A 21,094-nucleotide genomic window follows, 5' to 3' on the forward strand; every position below is an offset into this window, starting at 1 on the left:
TGTTACATACATGTAATTTTTCATTTTAAAAAAGTATGCATGAATGCACAGTGAATTATACACTAGTATTCCAGTCCGAGCCACCGATACAGGAAGTCTCTTTCTAAAGAATGCATTCGGTTTTCTTTATTTAGCTTTTGTAGAGACACTAATAGCAGCTCAAGAGATGCTGCTCTATTGCCTCGGAGCAATTTAATTATCTACTTTCTCCCTCTCTCTATGTCTCTTTTTATTCATGTGAAGCTTTTCTGCCATGATATACAATAGGTGTACATTGCCATTACACAGACATTATTGAAAAATCTAATCACTTTAGTTACATTACTACCAACACGAGTGAAACAATGCAGTACTTAAACGTTCCACACATTCACCTCCATTCAAAGGTTTGGGGCCGGTAAGATTTTTAAATATTTTTGAAGGAAGTTTCTTTTGATGTTTATGAATAAAATGTTTAATAAAAATAATATGCAAAATATAAAAATGTAAAATATTATAATATGCTGCTTAATTGTGATAATTTTTTTAGGATTCTTTGATGAATCGAAAGTTCAAAAGAACAGCATTTATTTATTTATACTATCACTTTTGTTCAATTTAATGCATCCTTTCTGAATAAAAGTACATATAAAATAAATTATATTGATCCCCAAACCTTTGGATGGCAGTGTATAAAACACATTATTCGCAGAGAACAAAATACATTTTATCCAATTGGAATATTATATACATCAGTATTTATAAATGTTATCTGTGTGCTCAGTGTGTCACTTTCAGTATATTATCTGTGTGTCTGTGTAGTCCCCCCTGAAGGTCCTGTTATCGAGGGCTCTCCAGAGATCCTGCTGACGGCAGGAAGCTCATATAACCTCACCTGTGTGTCTCGAGGAGCAAAGCCACTGTCAACGATAGAATGGTTCAAAGATGGGATCATAGTGGAGGGAGCCCATACCAGCACTGTGAGTGAAGACACAAGCAAATATGGCACGATGATCAGATGCATGAGAACATAGTCATCTATCTATCTATCTATCTATCTATCTATCTATCTATCTATCTATCTATCTATCTATCTATCTATCTATCTATCTATCTATCTATCTATCTATCTATCTATCTATCTATCTATCTATCTATCTATCTATCTATCTATCTATCTATCTATCTATCTATCTATCTATCTATCTATCTATCTATCTATCTATCTCTATCTATCTATCTATCTATCAGGAGGTGTTATCTGACAGGAAGAGGGTGACCACAAAGAGTTATCTGGAGATCCAGCCAGTGGACACAGACACAGGACGAAATTTCACCTGTGTGGCCTCAAATCTTGCCGCCCCCCTGGGGAAGAGAGCCACTATCACTCTCAATGTCCACCGTAAGTGTTTGTGCTTGCATATATCTATATGGCTGTACTAGCATAGTGTATATCCACAGAAAGAACCCTGATGACCTCTCACTCTCTCTCTCCAGATCCTCCTACAGTCATTCTGTCAATAGAGCCTCGATCGGTTCTAGAAGGAGAGCGAGTTACATTTACCTGCCAGGCCACTGCCAACCCTCCCATTATGGGCTATAGGTTAGTGTGTGTAGTGTGGGTGTGTGTGCTGATCTCAGTGATGTGCTCTACTTGTTTATATGTGTGATGGAGTCAAGGCCTTAAATTGACACTCACCGAGCACCAAATGCGAAAATCTGTGTTGGTGAGTATATAAAGCGGTGTTAATCGCCAGTTGGCCGGTAATATTTTTATGACATCTGGCAATGCAATGTTACTGTAAGAAAAGATGAACATGAACGAACGTGAACGACGCTCTGGACAGTTGAAATATTAGAGCGCAAGAAGATGTGAAAGGAAACTCAGTCTGCTTGCGCTTGAAAATGCGCTTATTGCAGAGTCTCCTCGTAAACGTAGTCAGTTATGTCTTAAGTAAACAGTTGATAAAGAAAATAAAGAAAATTGAGGCGTGCAACCTCTGACATATAGCAATTGTAAGTCGCTTTGGATAAAAGTGTCAGCTAAATGAATAAATGTAAATGTAAAGAAAATGCATGTGTATCAGTATATTTGATCTGTGTAGCTTTTAAAGTCACAGCCTAATATATACCTGCTGCTGTAAGTGTCCTTAATGTTAATCAAACAATAAAAGAAAGAAAAATCACTCACTGCTCTTGGCTGAATATAATTTTTTTATTTCATTTATACAGTGAAGACTATGCAGTTGCTATTTTACATTTGATTACTTTGTAATTGTGAATTTTCACTGGTATCTTTAACTTTGGTGTCATACCTGTTTTTGCATAAACAGTTTTATTTCTGGTAAAAAAAAAATATTTATATAAATATAATAAATCATGTAGCAAAAAGTTAATTTTAGGCTAAGAATGTTAAGAGAATATTTTATTAATGATTTTTTTATAAAAAAAATAAAAAAGATATTTTCAGGTTTAGTTTAATTGTAGTTACTGTAATGTTTTAGTAATTTTGTTGTGTGTTTGTTATTTTTATATTAGTATTTGCAATATTTAAATTTTTTTAATTTTTTTTTAAATATTGAATTTATTTCAAATAATTCAAATTTACATTTTACATTTTAGGTTTAGTTAACTATAATAACCCTGGTGTGTTGTAGGTGGGCTAAAGGGGGCGTGATTTTGGACGGAGCAAGAGAAAGTGTGTTTGAGACGACAGCTGATCACTCGTTCTTCACCGAGCCCGTGTCCTGCCTGGTCTTTAATGCAGTGGGCAGCACTAACGTCAGTATATTGGTGGACGTTCACTGTGAGTATCTATCCACCACATGTCTATTTATGGGTTTATGTTAGACTGTATGTGTTTGCCAGTGCTTACTGTAGCAGTGTAACTGTGCAAATTATGTTTTTATTTCAATATGATTTAAAAAAAAAATAAAGTCGTATTTTTCAGTGTGCTCTGATTTGACATATCTATATATAAAACACCATTTCCACATCCACACATCGGTAAATGTGTTTCTTAAAAAGCAGATTGAACTTATTCTGATGCCATTGTGCAAAATTTCAATTAAATTTTAGCAACTTTTATTTCATGGTTTTGTTTTTCAGTTCAAGTTAGATTTTTTTTGTCTGTTTTAGTGGTCCATAAATATATAGTTATTTTAACTTAAAATCATCTTCTGAATTGTTGTTGTTAACAACATTTTCTCTCCTGTAGTTGGTCCAATTTTGGTGGTGGAGCCAAGGCCTATAGCAGTGGACGTCGACTCTGATGTCTCACTCAACTGTAAATGGTCAGGAAATCCCCCACTCACCCTCACATGGACCAAGAAGGGCTCCAGTATGGTTAGTCCACACAGGGTTCTACCGGGTGCACTCACCTTTAAAAAAAAATTGTGGGGGCTTAACATACACTGTCTGTTACACAAGTACAAAAGTGTTGCATGGACCACTTTTAACATTGTCTATTTTTCTTTATTCCATTGTTGTTTAGGTTCTCAGCAATAGTAATCAGTTATTTCTGAAGTCTGTGAGTCAAACAGATGCAGGACAGTATGTGTGTAAAGCCATCGTCCCCAGAATCGGCGTCGGCGAGACAGAGGTCACTCTTACAGTCAATGGTCAGTAACACACAAAAGTACTTCATTGCAAAAATTCACATGAGTGAACCTGCAATTCAAAAACTTTTCCACAGTTGAAAAGTGCATCATCATCTACTCACATAACGCAAGTCTTATTGACTTTGTTTATTATACAAGATGACATCATTTTTAAAACTATGCTTGCACAAGAGTGCTAAAATCATGAGATGACTCTCCTGTGATGTGATTGGCTGTTCAGGTCCTCCAATCATCTCGAGTGAGCCAGTCCAGTATGCCGTAAGAGGAGAGAAGGGGGAAATAAAGTGCTACATAGCAAGCACCCCTCCGCCGGACAAAATCGTGAGTTGAAATCCCACTCTATACTGTACATCCTCACAGCTTTTATTACAGCAGGGGTCGGCATGCAGAGGGATAATCAACAAGAGCTAAAGAGAATTTAATTAAAAATAAAAAAAGTCCCTCAAACTTGCGTACGGTAGGGATTTGCGAGACTATTCGACTAGTCGATAAAACAAAACTGCTGCTGCTAGTCGACTTGGAAATACTAGTCGTTTAGGTCTACATTTTTTGCATATTTAATGTGTGCAACATTAAAAATAATTATAATTTAAAATAATTATTTAAAAATAATAATAAAAAAAATGTATATTAACGTTTAGTTTTACATCAGATTTTGGCTCGTGTTGGTTTTCTCTGTGGTGCTTGCGGCGGGTTCAGAGAAAGATGAGCAAGGTTAGGGAGTATTTTAAAAGCCTATCGTTACACAAAGCTTTCCGCTTTCTTCTATGTCATGCCAAACGGGTATTTAACACTTAAGCTTGCTTAAGTGTTATACACTACCGGTTATGAGCGCCAATACATTACAGTATGACATTTTATATCGGGTTTAAGGAGAAACATTATGAATGAAAATTACTTGACACTTGAACAGTTGCTATATCCACATCCTAATGAAGAGAATATGTATAGTTGTCAGTGTACTAGTAGACTAGTCGGCCGCAACATTTCAGTTTCTGGTAATCATTCCTCATAGTCACACAGCCTTTTTTATCATGTTTATTAAAGCGTGTGATTTTAACCTGTGCTAGCATGCAGATCCAACAAATTCCTGACTGTCTAAAGAGAGCACACGAGGCATGCTTTGATTTACAGCAGACAATTTCATGCATCCATCAGACACTGCAAAAATGCATGTGAAATAAAATAATAACATTTTTCTTAAAGGAGCTTTAAAGTTGATGTGGGGCTAATTCTTCCTTTGTTAGGTGTAGGAAATTCTGGTTATGCATCACTGAAATAATTTCTCTGGGCTTTCAATGTTGTTTCTTGGCACTAATGGCACAGAGAGGACATACAGTAGCTTTAAGTATATATACTGTCCCTCTTAATGTGTCTCTTACTGTACTTGTTTTAGTCATCCTTCTTTTATCATCTTTACACCATACTTGAATACTGGAGAGAGAAAGAGAGCAATAACAAAGGAAGCGTACAAAATAGAGGTCAAGAAGATATCAACTGAGACATGAAAGATGAGGTGAGCTGACGGGGAAGGGGAAGAAAAAGAGTGACGGCGCTGAACAAAGTCCTGTACCTTTCAGTGTCGATTATCACCGGAAGGCGACGCGACATGACAGACAAATGAGTGAGCTTTTAACAATCTCAGCACTTTACTCAGCGCTCTGCCTCTTTTCCTCTTTCCTTCTCTCTCTCTCTCGCTCTCTTTCTCTCTCTCTTTGCCTTCCACCTGTCCTCTAGTTGCCCTCCTCCTCTTTTTAATTTTCGAGTCACTCTTTTTCCTTTCTCTATTTTAACATGCTTTGTTGGTACAATAAATACTGCTGTGTGTGCCAAATAGTGTAAAAGCAGTAAACAAGTAGAATTAGCAAATCAAAAAAAATATTTAAAAAAGTATGTATATATATATATATATATATATATTTTTTTTTAAATAAAGATAAGAAAAAGTAAAAAAAAAAAAAAAAAGTAAATAAATAAAAACAAATATTAACAAATAATACAACTTAAATGTTTTATTTTGCCAAAAAAGTAAAATAAAGTGAAAATAGGGGAAACAAATTCAAGTATTAAAAAAATAAACAAGGGATGGTTTATAAGTATGACAAATAAAATAAAATGAAACAAAAGTCAAGCAAGCTATTAAAGGAGATAACAATGAAATGAAAAATATATTTGCCCATAAGAGTTCTGCTGTGCTTAAGTTTAATGACTTCAGTCATCTCTCTCTCTCTCTGTGTACGCTCTCTGAACGCTCTCTGGAAAATGAGACATGACACACCAGGACTGGCCTTAATGTGAAGACTGTACTTATGAAATAATGAATAATGGAATGAATGAGGAAAGAAGGTGCGAGGAGAGGAAAGGCGAGCAGGCCATATGCTTTTGTTCCTCATCTTCTCGTCCTTCCTTTTGCTCCCCCCGATCTCGCTCCCTCTGCTGTCAGTTTGAGAGGGACATTAGCGCTGTGAATATTTTATGGAGTGTTGTTCATTTTGTATGAACTATCTGCTCTCCCACAGTTCAGAGCAAAATACTAAAAGATGTAAACACCTGCCTGTGTATGCATTTTTTTAATGCATTTTAAAAAATTGTATGACATTCCCATGTCGCTGTTTACTAAAGTGTATATGTGTGTGTTAATGCATTAATGTTTTTTCTGCAGGTTTGGGCCTGGAAGGAGAATGTGTGGGAAAAAGAGAGAGGGACGCTGTTGGAGAGGTACACAGTGGAGCAGAGCAGACCTGCATCACAAGGGGGCGCCGTTCTGTCCACGCTCACCATCAATAATGTCATGGAGTCCGACTTTCAGTCCACTTACAACTGCACGGCATGGAACGCCTTTGGACCAGGAACCATGATCATCACCTTGGAGGAGACAGGTCAGAGAAAAGAAAAAAAAAACACTGATGCAGTCTAATGTTACTGACCTGTGTCATTCTCTTTCTGTGTCAGATACATTGTCTGTAGGTATAATATCTATCTATCTTTCTATCTCTAGCATCCACACACAAGCAAGGAGATATATATAGTCTGTTGGTATCTTTCTTTCAGTTATACAAGTCATATAATACCGGTCACTTTTTTTAGATCTAGTGTCTGAAAGGGGTCTTTCTCTCAAATACAGAACGGTTGTAGATATAATACCTGTTTTTGTCAGATAAAGTCACTGTAAGTGTCTTTCTCTCAGATATAGAGTATATGGTCTAGTAGACATATTACCTGTTTCTCTCTCTAAGACATAGTGTGTGTAGGTGTATTTCAGATATAGAGTGTAACACCTGTATTTACAATACCTGTCTCTCTCTCAGATATATAACACCTGTAGATACAATACCTGTCTCTCTCTCTCTCTCTCTCTCTCTCTCTCTCTCTCTCTCAAATTCAAATTCAAAGGGGCTTTATTGGCATGAAAGTTTTTCAAACAATGTTGCCAAAGCATATACAAAATGTATAAATACTATATATATATATATATATATATATATATATATATACAGTATATACATATATATACATACACATATATACATATATATATATATACACACATACATACACACACACACATATACACAAACATTTAACACAATATCTGGATATATCTGTGTGTGTGTCGATCACTCACTCACTGCCCCTCAGGTTGTGGCATGTTTGTATATATTGGGCAGCAAGATAAGTTTTGTTAGGAGAAAGATTAATTTAGAAATGTCACCCAGGTCTTTGAAATTTGGGATTATATAGTTAAATTTGTTAAAGTAAAGGTTCCTTGTGTCTTTGAACGCTTCACATTTTAGGAGAAAGTGCATCTCCGTCTCAACCTCACCTGTCAAACAGTGATCACACGTTCTATTTTCTTTTGGTTGCCACAATTTTTTGTGTCTTCCTGTTTCAATTGCCAGTTTGTGATCACTGAGCCTGTAGCTGGTTAGGATCTGTCTCTGCTTTCTATCTCTGACAGTGGAGAGATATTCTGCTAATTTACATTCTTTTTTTAGGGTCAGATAACATTCTAGTCTACTTTGGCTTTTAGTTTCTTCTTTCCAATGTTCCAGATAGGTTTCTTTGCATTGTGCTATAATTTGCTTGACTCTGATTGGTGTGTGGAAGGCAGTGTTGTTCTGAGGCTGCTCAGACTGTCTCTGATGTGGGTCAGTGTGTCTTAGTACCAGTTGACATAGGGGACTCTTTTCTGGGCTCAGCTCCTGGGTTCGGAGGGCCTTGGAGTGAAGTGTGTTTTGGGGGCTGGATTTCAGGTGGTTAAAAAAGTTGAGTGATCTCTTTTGGATGTTAATTATCAGGGGGTATCTGCCTAATTCTGCTCTGCATGCATTTGTTGGTGTGTTTCTGTGTACGTGTAGAATGTATCTGCAAAATTCTGCATGAAGAGATTCTGTTGGGTGTTTGTCCCAACGGGTATAGCTCTGATGACTGAGTGGACCCCTTATTTCACTACCATATAGCGCAATGGGCTGGATGACACTGTCAAATATTTTAAGCCAGATTTTAATTGGAATTTGGAAGTTATAGAATTTTCTCTTAATTGCATGTATAGCTCTTCGAGCTTTTTCTTTTAGTTCATTCACTGCCATGTTGAAACTCCCTGATGCTGATATGGTTATACCAAGGTAGGTATAGCTCATGCTGTGTTCAATGACATCATTATTGATGGTGAATTGATGTTTGTTCTCCTGACATTTTGGGCGTTTTTGGAAGATCATGTTATTGGTTTTCTTCATATTTACAGCCAAAGCCCAGTTCTGACAGTACTTTTCTACGATGTCTAGCTGTTGCTGTAATCCTTGTTTAGTAGGAGACAGTAGAACAAGATCGTCAGCATAAAACAGGGACTTCACCTCTCGATCTAGAAGGGAGAGGCCAGGAGCAGCACATTGATCTAACTCAACAGCAAGCTCATTGATGTATATATTAAATAATGTTGGACTTAAATTGCAACCCTGCCGAACACCTCGTCTTTGGGTGAAGAAATCAGTTTGTTCGTTGCCAATTTTAACAGCACACATATTTTCTAAATACATAGATTTAACTAGATCATAAATTTTGCCCCCTATACCACATTGTAGAAGTCTGTAAAAGAGACCTTCATGCCAAATAGAATCAAAAGCTTTTCTGAAATCAATGGAACACGAGAATATTTTACCATTTTTAGTTTGGTGTACATGTTTATTAATTAATGTGTGTAAGGTGTATATACTGTATATGATCAGTGGTGCAGTGTTTTGGGAGGAAACCAATCTGGCTTTTACTTAAGATGGAGTGTTCCTCAATGAAATCTAGCATTCTTTTATTGAGAATGCTGCAGAATAATTTGCCTAGACAGCTGCTTCTCTCTCTCTCTCTCTCTCTCTCTCTCTCTCTCTCTCTCTCTCTCTCTCTCTCTCTCTCTCTCTCTCTCTCTCTCAGATATACAACACCTGTAGATTTAAAACCTGTCTCTCTCTCAGATATATAACACCTGTAGATACAATACCTGTCTCTCTCTCTCTCTCAGATATACAACATCTGTAGATATAATACCTGTCTCTCTCTCAGATATATAACACCTGTAGATATAATACCTGTCTCTCTCTCAGATATATAACACCTGTAGATATAATACCTGTCTCTCTCTCAGATATATAACACCTGTAGATATAATACCTGTCTATCTCTCAGATATATAACACCTGTGGATATAATACCTGTCTATCTCTCAGATATATAACACCTGTAGATATAATACCTGTCTCTCTCTCAGATATATAACACCTGTAGATATAATACCTGTCTATCTCTCAGATATATAACACCTGTAGATATAATACCTGTCTCTCTCTCAGATATACAACACCTGTAGATATAATACCTGTCTCTCAAGATTCAAGATTCAAGATTCAAATAGCTTTATTGGCATGGTTAAAGAAATCTTTACATTGCCAAAGCATTCAGAACACTATAGAATATAAATAAGTAAATAGTTAAATAAAAAATAATAAAAATAAAGTAAAGTTTTTTTTTTTTTTTCTTCGTGGAGATAAACATTGCAATAAAAAGTTCAATCTACTAATATTTACACAGTGTCTCTAGGTGTGTAGTTTGTAGTCTCTATCCTGCTGGAGGCTCTTTCTTCGTGACAGGACTTCACGTATCTACCGTGTCTCTCTCTGAGATATATAACACCTGTAGATATAATACCTGTCTCTCTCTGAGATATATAACACCTGTAGATACAATACCTGTCTCTTTCTCAATTCAATTCAATTCAAATTGCTTTATTGGCATGACTGTACATATTACAATATTGCCAAAGCTTGTAACACATAGTATAGTGAAGACATCAATAAAAACAAAGTATTTTAACAACTTAAATAGAAATGTACAAATTAAATTAATTGCAAAAAATAACTGTGTAACAGATTATAAATTCTATGAACGTTTGATACCACAGTGTTTTAACATATATATATATATATATATATATATATATATATATATATATATATATATATATATATATATATATATACACGCATAGACACATTACTAAGGGTCACTGTGATGGACATTAGGGAAACACACTGAGGTCACACACACACACATTCACCTACTGTCTCTCAGGCTGTGGCTCGCACACACGTATCTGGCAGTCAGTGCTGCGGTCTGTCCCTCTCCTAGTATTATCTTTATCTGCTCTACTTCAGTCATGGTTGTAAAGTTGTGTATTAAGTTATTAAGTTTATTGAAGTAGAGGTCTCTGATCGAGCTGTATTTGTGGCAGTGGAGGAGGAAGTGTGTCTCTCTCTCGATCTCTCCTGTCCTACACTGAACACACACCCTTTGCTCTCGGGGTACCCAGCTCTTTCTGTGTCTGCCGGTCTCGATGGCTAGACTGTGTTCACTCAGCCTGTACTTGCTCAGGATCTGTCTCTGCTTTGTGTCTCGCACACTCTGGAGATATTCCTCCATTTCATAATTTGATTTCAGATTTCGATAGAATTGTAGTTTACTTTGTGTTTTGGTTTCCTGATCCCAATGTTCCAGATATGTATTTTTAGACTGTTTAGTAATTTGGTTTATTCTGATGTGTGTGTGTGTGTGTGTGTGTGAGGAGCAGTGCTGGTCTGAGACTGGTGAGTGTTAGTAGGGTTAGTCGGGTTAGTGAGTCTCAGGACCAGCTGACTGAGGAGACTCTTTTCGGGGTTCAGTTCTTGGGTCTGTAGTGCTTTAAAATGTAGCGATTCTGTGGGACTTGATATTAGATGCATCCAGAATTTGAGGGATCTTTTTTGCATATTAATAATCAATGGGAATCGGCCTAATTCTGCCCTACACGCATTATTGGGTGTTTTCCTTTGCAGTTTTAGTATCATTTTGCAGAATTCTGTGTGTAGGGCTTCTGTTGGATGTCTGTCCCATCTAGTGTAGCTCTGATCACTGAGTGGACCCCACACCTCACTTCCATACAGCGCAATGGGCTGAATCACACTATCAAAGATTTTACACCAGATTGGAATCGGTAATTCAGAGTTTTGGAATTTCTTCTTAATGGCGTATAGAGCTCTGCGAGCTTTATCTTTAAGAGCATTCACTGCCAGACTGAAACTCCCCGATGCAGTGTTGACCAGGCCGAGGTAAGTGTACTGCATCGTGTGCTCTAGGCCGGTGCTGCCTAGACTGAACTGGTATCTGTGTTCCTGACATCTGGGCTTCTTCTGAAAGACCATAATGTTGGTCTTTGTGAGGTTGACTGCCAGGGCCCAGTTCTAGCAGTAGTTGTGCAGCAGGTCCAGGTGCTGCTGTAGTCCCTGTGCACTGGGTGACAGCAGCACCAGGTCGTCTACGTACAGCAAGAGCTTAATGCTCCTGTCCTGTAGGGTGAGTCCAGGGCCTGTAGACTGCTCCAACTGCACCGCTAGTTCATTAATGTAGATGTTGAACAGCGTTGGACTCAGGTTACAGCCCTGCCGCACTCCTCTCTTTTGGGTAAAGAATTTTGTATGTTTGTTGCCAATTCGTATTGCACATTTGTTGTTCGAATACATTGATTTTATAATGTCATAGACTTGACTCCCTACACCACTTTGTAAAAGTTTGTAATATAATCCGTTGTGCCAAATAGAATCAAATGCTTTTTTGAAAAATATTTTTTCCGTTTTTGGTCTGTTTTACGTGTTTATTGATTAGGGTGTGTAGGGTGTAAATGTGGTCAGTAGTTCTGTGTTTTGGAATGAAGCCAATCTGACTCGAGCTCAGGACATTCAGGAAGTTTACAATTCTATTGTTTAAAATACTGCTAAATAACTTCCCCAGATTACTGCTCACACAAATGCCTCTGAAATTATTAGGGTCTAATTTATTTCCACTCTTGTGAATTGGGGTAATAAGTCCTTGGCTCCAGATGTCAGGAAAACAGCCTGAACGGAGTACGATGTTGAACAGTTTGAGCAGCGCCACCTGCAGCTCCGGTGTGCTGTGTTTCAGCATCACACCTAGAATGCTGTCAGGACCACAAGATTTATTTCCTTTTAGGCTTTTGAGTTTGTTTGCCAATTCTTCATGTGTAATTGGGAAGTCAAGTGGATTTTGATTATTTTTAATTGTCTCTTCATCAGTTTGTAGATTTTGTGTGATCCGATTATAATTGTCATTTAGTTGTTTTGATGGGATTTCTTTGTATAAGTTTTCAAAATGATTTGTCCAAATTTCTCCATCTTGTATTGGTAGGTCTTGTGGTTTAGCGGTGCTCAGATTATTCCACATATCCCAGAACTGATTCTGATTTATTGAGTGTTCTAGTTCTTCTATACTTTTAGTCAGATGGTGTTGCTTCTTCACTCTAATTGTGTCTTTATATATTTTTAGTTTTAAAAAGTATTCAGTTCTTTATGTTTCAGATTTGATAACTTTCTAAGTTGTTTTTTTCAATGTTTTGCAGTCTGAGTCAAACCATTTTTCATCTTTTGGAGTATTTTTTGTGTATTTTTTGCCTTTCTTTTTCAATTCAATTTTCTGTGCTGCTTTATTAAATATGTTATTGATTTCATTTGTAGCCGAATTAAGACCATCTTTAGTTGTTTCAAATTTCTTAGTAATAAATGTATTTATTTGATTTTTTTTTTTTAGTTCTTCAGAACTGAGGGCTTGGACAAACTTGTCTGCGCTGTCTAGAGCCCATTTGTATCTCTGCTGGACCTGATACATTCGGCAGGTTTCCAGTCTGTTTTGTTCTGGTGTGTGACGCGTTTTGATATAAATGTTAGTTTGGTTATGGTCAGAAAGCGGAGTTTGCTGTTTGACAGTGAATGCATTGAAGGAGGATGGGTCCATGTCAGTGATGGCGCAGTCAACTACACTAGCTCCAAGACCTGAACAATACCATAGATACAATAGATATAAAAGAACATAGATACAATACCTGTCTCTCTCTCAGATATACAACACCTGTAGATACAATACCTGTCTCTCTCTGAGATATAGATATAGACCTGTAGATATAATACCTGTCTCTCTCGGAGATATAGATATAGACCTGCAGATATAATACCTGTCTCTCTTTCAGATATATAACACCTGTAGATACAATACCTCTCTCTCTCGGATATACAACACCTGTAACACTGTCGTTTTTTTTTTTTGGGGGGGGGGGGTCGAGTTTCTCCAATCTTCTTGAAACTCTGGATTCTGATAGAGGGCCATGAGACTTAGACCTAAATGCAAAAATGGAGGCTCTAGACCCTTCCAGAGCTGAGATATTGAGATACCACGTAGCATTTATGCCATTATAAATATCTCATTATAAAAGTCTCATGGCCCTCTATCAGAATCCAGAGTTTCAAGAAGATTGGAGAAACATATTTTTTCGCACAAAAAAAAAACAAAAACAACAACAACAGGGGTAACACTGTCTTTTTTTTTTTTTGAGGGAGGGGGTCGAAATTTTGAGTTTCTCTGATCTTCTTGAAACTCTGGATTCTGATAGAGGGCCATGAGACTTAAACCTGAGTGCAAAAATGGAGGCTCTAGGTATATCAACCCGGTCACACCAAATGCGTCTCGCACGCAGTGCGTTTATAGTGCAATTTATACGCGAAAATTAGTTTTTACGTGCATAGGAAATGCACCGTGTGTAATATACGTTTGGTTAGGATTATGGCAAGTCAAGAGGTTCAGAATTACACCATAAATTAATCGCGTTTACTGCCATAGTTATTAACATATAGTAAGGATAAGCATGATGTGTATTTTGCCTAATTGCAAGCTTGTTTCAGAAATGGTGACTTTTTTTTCCATCATTATTGAACATCATTATAGGAGTATTAGGTTGAATGAGTTAGAATTAAATGTTTTATTAATCATTAGAAAATAGACATTAAGAAAATAAATTATGCAAGTACTTTTACTTTTAATACTTAAAGTACATTTAAAATCAGGTACTTTTTACTTTTTACTTAAGTATGGTTGTCATTGTGTTACTTCTACTTTTACTAAAGTAAATATTTATCTGGTTATTTGTACTTTTACTTAAGTACTGAGATTCAGTACTTCCTCCATCACTGCATATCACGTAGAGCATAGGACTTCAACACTGCTGGAGGCCCACTGTCCTGCAGAGTCAGCTAGTCAACCAGCTAGTCAAGCTCTTCAGGATCACTTGAAAATCACAGACTAAAGCAGGTTTGATAGAAACTCTGCAGGGCAGTGTAGGGAAATAGTATGTCTGTCTCTTTCTCATGGGTATTTTCCAGTCTTTCTCTCACAACATCTTTTGGTCTTTTTCTCAGACATAGTGCCTGTAGGTATTACGCCCCTCTTTCTCAATTGTATATCATCTGTTGTATAATTCCTGTCTCTCTCTCACAGAAACAGTGGCAGTAGATATAATATCTGTCTTTGCATCTGTATAGTATCTATATAAGTGTCCGTTTTTAATACCTGTCTCATGTATCTCTCATGTATAGTGTCTGTATGTTTATACCCGTCTCTCTCTCTCTCAGATATAGTGCCTGTAGGTGTGATAGCAGGTGGATCTGTTGGATCTTCCATTTTGCTTCTGCTCCTCCTGTTTGCTCTGATATTCTATCTGTATCGACAACGCAAAGGCAGTGAGTACACTGTGTATATGTATGTGGCTCTGTGTGTGCATCTGTGTTTCTTGTTCATTTGTTTGTGATGAAGTTGTCTAATATATCACTGGGCTTCAGATTTCAAGAAAATAAATCTACTTATGCATTTAAAGGCAATGCTCTGTAATTCAATTCAGTGGATGACGCTTGATTATAGTTTGACGCCCCGTGTGGCTAGAAGACAGAAAAAGAATAAAGCCAAGCCAGTCAAGAACATGATATTTCATCCTGAAATCAAGAGGAAAATATGATACATTATATATTTAAATAATATAGTAATATATACGTTAAATTTATTTATAATTTTCAAAAATAAGTATTTTTTATTTATTTTTATTATAAACTATTGCCATGACAATTAAATAATGCTTCCCTCACTTCCCTCACAGTTGTATGCAATGAGATAAAGTGAGATATTTGATGTGGGAAGTATTTATATTCGTATGCATTTATATTTATGAACATAGTTGATAAACTTCTTTTAACATCATCAATGAGAATCATAAACTTAAAAGTCAAACATCTAGACATTTATCTACATTTCAGTATTGACTGATAAAAGTGAAACTTTTTGACAGGCTTAAATAGATTCATCATATATTTAAAAATGGTTTATGCATTTTGTTTTTTTTAATAAATTGTGATATACCAAAAAATAAATAAACTGTCCGCACACTTAAATCCTTAAAGCAAATTTAATCACCAAGCTTTCGGTCAAAGGACCATCCTCAGGGCATCAAGGGGGATGGTCTTTTGACCGAAAGCTTGGTGATTAAATTTGCTTTAAGGTTTTAAATGTGCAAACAGTTTATTTATTTTTTGCGTGAGTGCGGTGAAACTCCTTCAATAAATGATTATTTACAAAATATTTTTTTTAATGAGACGTGATAAAGATTTATGTGCCCTACCTTTTATAGAACAGCCTGCTAACACAAAGGTTGCAGTAGGTTCAGTTTGAGGTAACAATAAAATGACAGATAATAATCTTGCTTTCAGACCAATGCCTATTAACTGCTGTGATTTAATGGAAGTGCATTGATAAAACATGTGAAGCATGTGTCAGTGATCTGTTACTGTATGTTTCCAGGTCGTCGTGGAGTCACGCTGAAGCCAGACATTAAGGTGGAAACGGTCAACAAGGAGACGCACAGTCTTGAGGAAGAGGCCGCCAGCGCTTCCACAGCCACTCGAATGGTAAAGGCTATGTATTCTGTGAGTATCTATAGCATAAACTAGAGTAGATCAGGCTGTCTGATTTAACATCGTTTAGACTAGATACTATTAGTCTAGAGTATACTATTAGTCTACTATTAGATACCAAAGTCTCGTACTATTGTGTGACTACTGACTATAAAATATAATCAAATAAAGACTTTGAGGGCGAAAAGAAATTGAGGGCGTTATGGTAAAAAAGTTTGTGTGTGTGTGTGTTTTTTTTTTTTTTTTTTTAGGGCTATGCAAAGATTAATTGCGATTAATCGCATCTAAAATAAAAGTTTATGTTTACATAATATATGTGTTGTGTATAATTATTTTGTATTTCTAAATACACTCACATGCATGTATATATTCAAGAAAATGTTTTATTCCTATATAAAATATTTATATATAATATAGATTATGTATATATATATATATATATATATATATATATATATATACAGTATTTACATACAAATAATTCTTAAATATATACATGCATGCATATGTATTTATATATGCAAAATAATTATACAGAACACACACATATATTATGTAAACACAAACTTTTATTTTGAATGCGATTAATCGCAATTAATCTTTGCACAGCCCTAGTTTTTTTACAATTTAAATGAACCGTATTCTATTTGAATATATATTTTAGGACGTAATTTATTCCTGTGATGCCAAAGCTACATTTCCAGCATCATTAATCCAGTCTTCAGTGTCACATGATCCTTCAGAAATCATTCTAATATGCTGACTCAAAATGTATTATTATTATTAATGTTGAAAATGGTTGAGTGGCTTAATATTTTTCTGGAAACTGATACATTTAGTCAGGAATTCTTTGATTAATAGAACGTTTATCAAAAGAACAGCATGTATTTGAAATATAAATCTTAAGTGTTTTATAATAAATCTATAAATGTATCAATTTAATGCATTTTTGCTTTTTGCTTAATTTTTATTCAATAAAAAAATCATACTGACCTCAAACTTTTGAATGGTAGCAGCATATGAAATATGTTGCTATTTTTATGATTATATTCCTTCATGCAGCATTTTTGCTTTCAGTGTGGACTTACCTGTGTAAAAATTACAGTTACTGGAAGCTTCCAGTGTTTATTAGAATATGGTGTAACTGTCACTACAAAATCTCTACAATCAAATGTTTTAGCCAGGCTGTGGCAAAAACTGGTCTGGTACAATTTTTTAGATGACCTTTCAGTCCGACTGAAATCCAACTATTAAAGTGCATATAAATGTACTAGCGAGTTTAGGAAGCGCTATAGGGAAATCCCATAGAGTAACGAAAGCCACTTTTAAAGTTTTGTAAAGTGTCCGGTATCCACAACTGTAAAAGAGAAAATGACTGATGGTAAAAGACTTTCTTGCCATCACAAACTAAAGAACATCTGTTCTTCACCAACTCTGATAAAGCTGATATCTTGTTTTCCTCCCTCTCTCTGTCCTTCTCTTCCTCCCTCTCTCCGTGTGTGTGTTTTGTCGTTTGATGGTTTAGTTTCTTCCCTCTGTCTCCCTCTCTCCCTCCACCCAGCCCTTCAAAGATGACATGGACCTGAAGCAAGACCTCCAGAGTGACACGCAGGAAGCCAAGGTGGAGGAGTATGAACCCAAGGTAAGAAACAGAGCAGGTGCATATGGACAAAAATGCTACACTTGAAGTGTGCAATATATTTTTTTAATTCCAGTTTATTGTTTAATATGCAAAGAAAATGTGAAAATGGTAAATACTGTGGCGCTATCAAAGCTCTCAAAGCAGCCCAACACAGCAACATTGGCTCAACCAATACTGTGAGATTAAGGCAGGGCTATCTTTTTGCCTGTCCAATAGCAAATGAGGTGAGTTTTCTTGAAAGGTGTCGTTATTTTCCCAATTGACCTATGGCTAAGCCACGCCCTCAAACACGATGAGCCAATCACAGTGCGCAGCTAATCCAATACACTCGGACATTCTCTGCTTCCACGTCCATTGAAACGCATTGCAGTTAGTCAGTTTTCATTTGTTTTTCTTGTCATTTTAAGTATTATATTCCAAAGGGATACACTACTGCTCAAAGGTTTGGTGTTAATAAGATATAAACCAGACACATAGTGCATCACAGTGAAATATTATATGTTTGTCATTTCAGGATCCCACTAATGGCTATTACAATGTTCGAGCCACAACACATGATGAGGTCCGTTCCTCTACCCGTTCCCTGCTGTACCAGGAATTCCGGCCACCGAATCCCGCTTCAGTTTCGGCAGCAGCCGCCGGCCCAGTGGCCAACATTCACCCCGCGCCCCCTGGCCGTTACGAGCCCCGCCCTGCTTCCCGAATGGCTCACAACACATACGTCCATTTTAACACCATCGCCAGGGCGTCACAAATCCAAGCCCCGCCCAACTTAGTCTCCAAGACCACAGACTATTCTGGAGACCGTGGCCTGCTGGAATCAACCAATCCGCTGGCTTTTGACAGCTACGCTTATTCTACGACACCTCAATACAGGTTAGGCTTTGCTCCGCCTTTGGAGGGAGGACCAGCCTATGAAATGTATCCTACGGGACCGGGGGCAGGGACAAGCCAAGACGCTAACATGGGAAAATACCCCAGCTCCGCCCAATTTCCACATTCAACCCCGCCCACAGAATACTCTCAGAGACACACGCAAAGAATGCAGACTCATGTGTGAAACAAACACGCTTTTCCCTACAAAAAAACACTTCCTTTGACGCAAATACATGGTACACACTTTCATTTTTACGCAGTATTACAGTCCAAAACCCTCTCTCCAGTATAACTATATGCAAACACACACACACACACACACACTGCGTTTTCTACCTTTACAACAACATGATGGAGAGAAAAAAGTGCCAAAATGACTGCAGTATAAGAGGAACACACAAGAGATCACAGTATTGAGCGGAGAGAAAGCAACTATATCATCTTTCCCTCTTCTTTCCAAAATTTCTTTGAACAAGAGGGGTTTATGTGGCAAAACCAAACCTTTAAAATCTCAGACACTGCGAAGCAGCTACTGGACGTTTTTTTCCATGTGAATTAGTTGAAGGCTGTTTTTTTTTTAAAAAAAAGAATAGCCAATAAAAGGCTGGAGGGCCCCAGAAGCCATCAACTATTGGGTGTAAAGCCCAGTGAAAGCCTGATCGCTATGCATTGTAGTTGACACTAGACCCGTTTTGATCTGTCCCATCACTCAACTTAATAAAATATGATGTGAAATAAATTATGGGATTGACTGATTGTAAAATCCACAATGTGATATCGCAGAACAAGTCACTCAGTTAAAGAATTCCGCAGGTGTCGACAATCGCTTGTGTAAAAACTCACCACTGCTCACACTGCCCGAGCTCCTCGTAGGAATAGCTGTCCGCTGCCAGTTTGAACTCTTCTGATTGGACGGAGACGTGAGTATCTGGGTAAACGCCACCAGTGCTTTTAACTCTGAAAGCTGGAGTTTATGTAACATTTTAGGATTTTTTAAACAAATGGATGCTACTCACAGAGTGTCAAAGTGAGCTTACAGACTCTTCTCTGAACACACGCTCTGCCTCCTTCCAAGAAAACCTCACGAGTGTTTGACGCTTTGTGTTTCTATGTGTGTGAGAGAGAGTGTTTGCTCGTGTGATGAGAAGGAAAAACTGAATGTGATGAATCTCTTTCTAAGAAGTGTCTGTGTATTTGTCCTTCACACTTTCAAAGTAGAGTAGAGTGCTTTTTCATATTTGTATCTGAACTAAATTGCATTTGAAAGCGCTTTTATAGTATTTTTTAAGGTGGTGGCAAGGGGTCAGAGCAATGTAAAGGAGAAAATTGTTTAGAAATAATTATGATCATGATTTGTATATTTGTCTAAATTCTGGAAAGGGATGTTGAATCAGATCATCAGAGCAAAGTTGAAATACTAAAATTAAAAGAAATTTTGTCATTCAAATCCTGAGTTTCTGTAAAATCTCTTTTATGCAAAATAAAGGGCTTTTGTTGTGTGAGCTCAAAAACCTTGGCAACCTTTGCTCTGCAGAAAGGCTGATTGTCCAGAATGTGTTTCTGCTGTTGAGTTTAAATCTGGCTTGATTTAGGCTTACTCTAATGAAATTTACAGGACTTGACCCTTGGTCTGTATGAAAAAAAACAAAAAACTTTAACGTTCAAAATATGCAATGATCAATACAGTTTTGTTCAACAAATTAGAAACTAATCAGTTTTGACAGAAATAAAGTATAAATTTTACAGTGAACACAGTTATGAAATGGGTTTACATTAACCATGTTAGGTCTCTTGGTTATTTTGAGACTTTTTTGGCACCTTTCTGTATGAGGAGATGATGAATTTGAGGTTCAAATTGATGATGGAAAGGGAATGAATGTGCAATACTGTTTAAAGTGTGTGAATGTGAGAGCATGTTTTAGTGTGACTCTTGAGATCCATTTCCTCACACTCCTGTAAAAAAAAAAACTGTACTTCATATTGTTTATTAACTATTTTTCATTTTTGTTTTATTCATCTTTTAAAATGTAAAATAAAAAATATGACCCATACGTTTCCCACAGCATCTTTTACACAATGTTTTTTATGATTGAATGTGGTTATTTTTCCACAGTAATATTAAATAAAAAACACATTTCGTAGTAACATGTTGTCATACAGTAACGGCATCAAACATAGCTCAAAATGATAAGTAAAGTAAAGTAAAACAAGTGTATTACATCAACACAATCAACATGCATAAATGCAGTGGAGGAAAAAAAAGGGCATTACAATCTAATTTCAATCTGGATAGAGTTTAAAATTTGAGCAACAGAAAATGTTACAACATGACCAGTACAAATAACCAGATAAATATTTACTTTAGTAAAAGTAGAAGTAACACAATGACAACCATACTTAAGTAAAAAGTAAAGAGTACCTGATTTTAAATGTACTTTAAGTATTAAAAGTAAAAGTACTTGCATAATTTATTTTCTTAATGTCTATTTTCTAAGTAAGGGTTAATGCCCGACGAGGTGTCCATTGTCAGGTTTTAATGGACGACGGCGAGGCGTAAACCGGCCGACGCGCAGCGGAGGACGGTTGCCTCCGCCGAAGTCCATTAAAACCTGACAATGGACACCTCGGAGGGCATTAACCCGCTTATACCATGGTCA

The 21,094-nt window shown here is 36.7% G+C and overlaps 1 protein-coding gene across 4 annotated transcripts in view; it reads left to right on the forward strand.

Moving 5' to 3' along the window:
- The window catches only part of kirrel1b (kirre like nephrin family adhesion molecule 1b), a 48,841-nt gene extending 28,353 nt beyond the window's left edge, over positions 1–20,488 (forward strand). The window contains exons 4-15 of one of the 4 annotated variants that reach the window (XM_039694837.2): positions 802–959; positions 1,231–1,381; positions 1,477–1,582; positions 2,637–2,785; positions 3,197–3,324; positions 3,473–3,599; positions 3,820–3,920; positions 6,262–6,478; positions 14,591–14,698; positions 15,807–15,931; positions 17,445–17,561; positions 18,076–20,488. In XM_039694837.2, the coding sequence (XP_039550771.2) occupies positions 802–959; positions 1,231–1,381; positions 1,477–1,582; positions 2,637–2,785; positions 3,197–3,324; positions 3,473–3,599; positions 3,820–3,920; positions 6,262–6,478; positions 14,591–14,698; positions 15,807–15,931; positions 17,445–17,561; positions 18,076–18,621 (2,033 nt within the window). In that variant the 3' untranslated portion in view covers positions 18,622–20,488. The remainder of the gene's footprint in view (positions 1–801; positions 960–1,230; positions 1,382–1,476; positions 1,583–2,636; positions 2,786–3,196; positions 3,325–3,472; positions 3,600–3,819; positions 3,921–6,261; positions 6,479–14,590; positions 14,699–15,806; positions 15,932–17,444; positions 17,562–18,075) is intronic. The other 3 variants (XM_039694840.2, XM_039694838.2, XM_039694841.2) reach the window with 3 other exon arrangements.
- The last annotated feature ends 606 nt before the right edge of the window (positions 20,489–21,094 follow it).

Source organism: Pimephales promelas, chromosome 5, assembly GCF_988280905.1.
Source record: "Pimephales promelas chromosome 5, fPimPro1.hap1.1, whole genome shotgun sequence".
Lineage (NCBI taxonomy): Eukaryota > Metazoa > Chordata > Actinopteri > Cypriniformes > Leuciscidae > Pimephales > Pimephales promelas.